The sequence below is a fragment of the Aquarana catesbeiana genome, linkage group LG12 (genome assembly GCF_042186555.1).
Source record: "Aquarana catesbeiana isolate 2022-GZ linkage group LG12, ASM4218655v1, whole genome shotgun sequence".
In the NCBI taxonomy this organism is placed as follows: domain Eukaryota; kingdom Metazoa; phylum Chordata; class Amphibia; order Anura; family Ranidae; genus Aquarana; species Aquarana catesbeiana.
Genome location: NC_133335.1, coordinates 153,842,032 through 153,849,576, shown reverse-complemented (window position 1 = coordinate 153,849,576; position 7,545 = coordinate 153,842,032). Strand labels below are relative to the sequence as shown.

General features: G+C 45.2%; 1 protein-coding gene across 1 annotated transcript; it reads right to left on the bottom strand.

Moving 5' to 3' along the window:
* Positions 1-642: 642 nt before the first annotated feature.
* On the bottom strand, positions 643-1,421 carry LOC141114095 (heat shock protein beta-11-like). Its single transcript, XM_073607573.1, has one exon. The coding sequence runs from the start codon at positions 1,332-1,334 to the stop codon at positions 744-746; it is 591 nt and encodes a 196-aa protein (XP_073463674.1). The 5' UTR covers positions 1,335-1,421; the 3' UTR covers positions 643-743.
* Positions 1,422-7,545: the final 6,124 nt, after the last annotated feature.

Genomic DNA, 7,545 nt, shown 5'->3' with positions numbered 1-7,545 from the left:
CCTGATAACTGGCATGTGTGCTGAATGATTTTACTCAAATAAAATCTCAGATTTCAAATAGGCAGGATTAAAAACTCATACAATTACCACATTTCCCCTTTTCCCTGCAGTTGGGAGGGATTATGCTCTCTTCGCATGATTGCTACAATTTCTGTGTATTGCACCTAACAACTATATTGTATTAGGCTTCTTTCAGACTTACAGCAATGCTTACCGCTCTGTGAAAAGCGATTCATGATGGATCGCTTTCAGAGGGTGTTATAGCAGCAGTTGGCAGACACGCAGAAAGCAATCTTGCTGCCTCCTGAACTCCTTCTTTTTTTCCAAGTCCAATGGGGATTTTCTAGTAAGTGTTCGGCTCGTAGCTGCGGTGCTCTCCCATTGAACTCAATGGGTGAGTTTGACAGGTGATTGATGCCTGTCAAATTCTACGAACCAAGTTAAAAATTCCTGCCCTGTCAGGCTGTAATGTTAAGATCTGGGTGGGTGGCCGTAAAACATTTTACTCAGCTGCCTGTTTTTACAGCCCCCCCCCCCCCCCATTAACTTGTGTGAGTAAGCCCTTAGACCAATATTATACCCATAGCAAACTAGAATAATCAACCTACTTATTTAACATTAAAAGAAATTAAAAAATTGTAGAATGATAAAAAGAGATTTATAGGTTTACACTGAAAAATGCTTAAATCACAACAATGAACACATTTAAACATACAATGATAAAATGAATCAGATGTAGACATTTACTCTTTGGTGTCTTTTGATTCATTAACATTGTCCTTTTGGTCTGTCCCCTGTGGAGCTGTTAACTGGATGTGGATAGTCCTTTCCTCCACAGCTGGTATGCTTCTCCAGGGAGCTTCTATCCGTAGCTGACCTTCCATCGTCAATGTGCAGCTGATGTCTTCTGCCTTTACTTCTTGAGGAAGATCTGTTTCCTTCCTGAAGATCTGACATTTGTAGGAATAGGAACCTCTACCATCCTGGTTCTTCGTCTCCTTGGCTGCAGTCACCAGTAACTTCTGGCCCAGAACCTTGACAGTCAACTCTTGGGGACAAAAGTCCTGAACTCCCAGACTAAGCACAAATCCAGCTTCTGTAGACTTGATGTCACTGCTTGTCATCATTGGTAGAACCTTATTCTCTCCAATATTCATCTCCTGCATCAGCTGTTGGTGGAAATGATCTACCCTTCTGATATTAGCTTTTATCTCTTCCACCATCCTAATCATGTCTTGCTCCATTGTAGAGAAGACATCCTCAGATATTGGCCACAGAGGCTGCAGGAAGGGTTTCCAGGATGCAGTATTGCTCTGGAGCTGAAGGCACAGCATTGTATTGCCACAAAGTTCTCTGTTGCAGCAATAATACGAATCCAGCCTTCAGTGTGTTCTATAGAGGTTACAAACAACTAGAGTTTTTATACCGAGATGAAAACTTCCAAGCATGTCTTGCATTCCTAGCCCCTGTCACATGTTACATTATTGGTAAATATTACTCTACATAACAACATGATTCAGTCTGTCTTCATTCATGGCTCACACACTAAAATAACTTGTTTGACGCAATCCTGACAGTTTCATGTTTCATGGCCTGGACTGAGAGACAACTGTTCAACAATGCAAACAGATTCCTGAGCCATTGCCTCACTGTGCCTTTTTAAGTCTTACAGTCCTTTAAAATTTGAAGTAGGCTTAAGTTAAGGGTAAATCTGTCACAAATAATAACCACTGGAGGAGTGGGGACTCCATAACTTTTTATTTTTTTATTTTTTCTGCTATGTATTCTTTGGACAGTCAGGAGCGCCTATTGGAATATGTAGAGACAGGATTTCTGAAATTAGTGATTTCAGTATCTTTTCACTTTTAAACAATATCTAATAATACCAAAGTTCTCTGTTAAATATAGGCTGGTTCTAGTAATTTTAGTGCAGACATGGAGCTTTAAATTTTGACCATATTTAAAGTTGCTTTAATCTGCATATGCTCCAAATTTGTAGTATGCTCTAGGATGGGGTCTCCAAACTATGGCCTGCAGGCTACATCCACCGCACAGCAAGGGTCAGTGTAGTATCCTATCCAATGTGCAATGATTGAGGATTAAGGTCAAGAAAGGCTGCCTATGGTATCCACTTCTGATGTAAGGGGGCACCTGATCCTGATGTAAGGGAGGACTTTTCAGCCCCTTTAACCACTCAAGGACAGGAAGGATTTGTCCCCTTAATGACCAGGCCATTTTTTGCGATACGGCACTGCGTCCCTTTAACTGACAATTGCGCGGTCGTGCGACATTATAACCAAACAAAATGTATGTCTATTTTTTCCCACAAATAAAGCTTTCTTTTGGTGATATTTGATCACCTCTGTGGTTTTGATTTCTAGCGCTATAAACAAAAAAGAGCGAAAATAAAATAATATTTTTTACTTTTTGCTCTAATAAATATGCCAATAAATAATACTGAAAGGGAGTAGAGAGAGATCGCTGTTCCTGATCATTAGGAACAGCAGATCTCTTGCTACTCCCCTGTCAGAACGGGGATCTGTCTGTTTACATTGACAGATCCCCGTTTTGGCTCTCTGAGGAGCAATTGCGGGTGGCCGGCGGACATCGCAGCCTCCGGCCACACGCATTGGCTCTGGCTTCTTAAAATGGCTGACATACAATGATGGCGATTCGCGCAGCCTTGCCAACCTGCCGCAGCACAACTGCGGCAGCTGGTCGGCAAGTAGTTAATATTTGTTAAATATATGCTGTGGCTCTCATTGCTGGTGGGGCACTTTCCTCCATTTTGGGTGGACATGCCCTAAAATGAGGAACTTCTGGAAGGCTATCATTCCTTGGATTAAAAAAATGACCCTCCGACCCATCAAGTGCATTCCACTGCAGTTCCTGTTCCATGACACGTCCTCTTCCGCCAAGTTATATAAGAATAGTGGCACTCCTCATCTGTTAAATGCCACAAAGAGCCTGGTTCCTCACTTTTGTAAGCAGGCTGTTTGCCCTACGTTGGCTGATTGGAAACGGGAGGTGGACACTGTTATGGAGGCAGAAAGCTGGCTGCATATGGTCTCAAACCGACTGCGGCATTTGTTACTGACAAAACATGGGACATTTACTGATGGAGTACATTTTTTTACTGACAACCTGAAAAATTACAGAACTCCTATTAAAAACTAAGTCAATCAATATTTAAACTGTATAAACAAAATATGGAAACACTGACAATACACATAACAATTAACTTGCCTAGTTTACAATTACAAAAGTCAGCACAGCACGACAAATTATCAGCCCCTGATATTTATGAACAGTTGTAAAAGTCAGTGATTTTAACAAACTGTCAGTAAATTTACTGAGGGTCCAGTCTTTCACTTTTCTTCTTCACTTCTTCAGTACCTGTCTAATGCTGCGTATTGTCCACCCACCTGTTTTGTATACTATATGGATTGTTTACATGCTTGCAACCCCCCCCCCCCAGGATTGTTTATTTGGGTTTTGGTTTGTAATACTTGTTTTTGTTAATTGTCTATTGTATATTGTAATATCTTACTTACTGGGCCTCACATGCCGTGCATAAGCTGCTCTTTAATTTGTTCATGTATTTTTTTTATTAAAGACTGGAAGACCACTGTCCCTTAGCCATTTATTCTGCTGGATGCCTGCCATGCTGTCATTATGCACTTGTGTACCTCAGTGTGATGTTGAACTTTACTATTCGTTGTTTTTTCTTTTTTGTTTTTTTTTTTTTACTGTACTTTTTTTGTATAGTGAAACTCTTACTAAAAACCTGATTATATAAATGTAGCGCTGGTAGATTTATGATCTACCATCTGATAGGTAAATTTAGTGAATTGCTCATTAGGGAAGTTAGATTTACCTCTGTTCCAGCTTTGCTGATGTTGCGTGTGGTTCCACACTGAGCCGGTGGGTGTCGCTGTTACCATTGGCTGGTGTTGGAAGGGCAACGTGTCGAAGCGTATGGATGCTCCTCTGTCCCGGAGACAACTCGGTGGAGGTGGTCCTCTGAGTTGCATTCTGGGAGAGGGTATTTATGGGACAGACGCCATGTTTTGGGGTTCGTTTTACAGCCACCTGCTGGCCCTCCTGGCCGACAGGTATGCGTTAGAGTGCTACCTCGTGGTCCTTCGTTCCGGAGGCCCCGCCGCTGCGGCACGTGGGTGGGCCCAGAAGCATGTCTGGGGCCTACCACTGCAGCCGAGGAATGGTCCTGAGCTGTCTATCCAGAGTGAAGAAGCTGGACCTGTTCAGACTATGCAGGAATCTCCAGCTGTTGCTGTGCGCCAGCGCATCCTTCGGGCACACGCGCGTGCACGTTAACATTGTTTGGCGCCAAGGAACGCATAAGAGTCCTCCTGCTGCATTGGCGCGCTGCTGTTTCGTCTTCAGCTTCTGTGAACTTGTTACCCTGCACCTGATTGATCTGTCTACCATACTGACCCGGCTTGTCTGACCATTCCTTTCTCTCCAATCCAACCCGGCTTACCTGACCCTGCTGCTGTCTCTGCCAATACCGTTGCCGACCTCTGCCTGCCTACTGACTCTGCTTCTGCCTGCCGTTTTCACCTGCCTTGTTTGCCTGCCAACCCGGACTGTCTGACTCTGCTTGTGCCTGCCGTTTGCTTCTGTGCTGCTGCACATTCAGCTCCAGCGATCTCTGCATCTGCATCTCCAGTGCTGCAGCCTGCTGCTCTCTGCTGACCACCTTACCTGCAGTCCAGCCATCCCTGGAGGGATCTCTACTCTGCTCCAGCATCAGAGACTTCTACCTCACCAGGCACTCCTACCCCACTGTGCTCACGAGACCACTGTCCCCACTCCAGTGGCTCCTGAACCAGCGTTGTATGAGAGGTCTTCTCCTACAAGTCAGGCTCTACTACCAGGTACCTAACAGTACGAAACAGCCATGACTGAGCCTGCAGGAGAGACCTCCCCGATGAAGGAGATCTGCACGCATCTTGCGGCCCTCACTCAAGCTGTGCAATCCCTACAGGATAATTATACCAGACTTGAAGGACAAGTTCAGAATCTTGCTGGCCCTAGTCCCATGGCTTCCTCTTCAGCCGCAGCTCCAGCACAGCCTGCCTCTGCTCCTTCCGTTGTGATGCTCCCACCTGAACCAAGGGTCCCCATCAAAGAGAGATTCTCCGGAGACCGGACCAAGTTTCGGGCCTTTCGCAATGCCTGCCAGCTCTTTTTTGCCTTGCAACCCCAAACCTTCTCGCTGGAAGTTACTAAAGTGGGGTTTGTGATTTCCCTTCTACAAGGAGAACCCCAGACCTGGGCTCACCGATTACTTGAGGGGGACTCGGTCTTAACCCAGTCTTTACCCTCCTTCTTTGAAGCCATGGCTCAGCTCTATGAGGACCCTCAGCGGACTGCCACAGCCGAGTCAGCCCTGTTCACGCTCCAGCAAGGCCACAGACCGGCCGAGGACTATGTCACTGACTTCAGACGCTTGAGCGCGGACACTTAGTGGAACGATGCAGCCCTATGTCACCAGTTCCGCATGGGCCTGTCTGAAGGGCTTAAAGATGAACTTGCTCGAGTTGGCATACCAGATACTCTCGAGTCCTTGATCTCCTTGGCAATCCAGATTGACCGTCGCCTCCGTGAACGTTCCACTCAGCAAACCCACCTGGCTTGGATGATGGTAAGGGCTCCAGTTCCTGCAGCTCGCTACCTACCTCCAACCAGTGTGAATCCAGTCAACTCAATGCCTGACACTTCCGAACCCATGCAGCTAGGACTGATGCGTCCTGCCTTATCTCCTGAAGAACGGGCACGTCATCGTCAACTTAACCTGTGCCTCTATTGTGGTGGAACTGGACACTATGTCCATAACTGTCCAGTCAAGATAAGTAAGTGCTCGTCTTCTGTGTCTACCAGTCTCTCTGCTTTGTCTGCCAACTCTACCCACCTTGCCATTCCTCTCTCATTACAGCTCCGGGAAAAGATAATTCCAGTCAACGCTATCATTGACTCCGGAGCATGCAGCTGTTTTATCGATTCAACCTTTGCCAGCCAGCATAATATTCCCTTATGGACTAAGACTCATGGACTCTCTGTTTTTTTCCTGGCCGATGGCTCCCGCATTAGGTCCGGACAAGTAACTCAAGAGACTCTTCCTTTGCCTGCTACTGTTTCTTCCCAGCATAAAGAGCTGCTGACCCTTGATGCCATTACCTCTCCACTGTTTCCAATTATTTTGGGCATTCCCTGGCTTCAAGCCCACAACCCGCACATCAACTGGGTCTCTGGAGAAGTAAAGTTTTTGTTGTCCTGCTGCCAAGAACACTGTTTGGTGGAAAATCCCAACTCCTCAGCTACTCTGCTATGTCTTGACACCGATCAGAAATTACTCCAGTTTACTATCCAATTACTATCAGTTCCGCTATTTTCAACTTTTGCATGCATTTGAGGCTCAATTCCCACGTTCCTCCTGTATTCTAACTCAGTCCAGGTTGGAGAAGACACTTAGATCCGGTTGTACTGAGAAACCCACATCGCACTTATATGCGCATCTGGTTTACGTGTCTTTGCCACCGCTGGACGGCCTCTGGTCCCGTTGGCAGCGCGATATTCCCGCTTTGGACGGCGACGACTGGGATGATGTTTGGGACTTTCCCTTTAGGTCGCTAGTCTCTATACGCGACAGACTAGTGCAATTCAAAATAGTACACCGGGCGTATTTCACCCCACACAGACTTCATTTAATGAACCCTGCCCACTCTCCTGAGTGTTGGAGATGTGGCTCCACCCCAGGAGATTTTTCTCACATTTTTTGGCATTGCCCAAAGATACAACAATTTTGGGGGGAGGTACTTGCTCTAACCAATAAGGTTGCATCGACTAATTTACCACTGTCAATGGAGATCTGCATGTTGGGCCTAATAAAAAACCTGGTTCCCACAATAGCTAAACGCACGATGATTGGGTTGTTATTATTTTATGCTAGGAAAATCATAGCACTGCAATGGAAAAAACCTTATTCCCCTTCAAGCGCTCAGTGGAAACGTCTGGTCAATGAGAGTCTCCCGCTATATAAAGATACCTATGCTAATAGAGGTTGCTAGTTGAAATTTGACAAAGTCTGGAGTAAGTAGATGGAGGAATTTAATATCGCTTAGTGATTTTTGATTAGTTTTAGTTATTATATCATAGGATCGATGAATAAATATAGCTCCTGGTTAAGCATTATCTGTCTCTGTAGGCCCCCTTTTTGTTTACCACTCCGACCGAAGTCTACCTTTTGGCAGGAGGAAAGCGATATTTGTATCCTGTCTATGTGCCATGGCGGTAACTCACTATGACTATCTGATGTATTTGCTGTTATACCTGTACAATTTAAGCAACCAATTTGTATATGTTTGTATGTCTTTTTAAAAATTGAATAAAAATAAATAAAAAAAAAAAAAAGAAATTACTCCAGTCCATACCCAAACAATACCTTGAGTTCATCGATGTTTTCAGCAAGAAGGGGGCAGACTCCCTTCCGCCTCATCGTCCCAACGACTGCCCAATTGA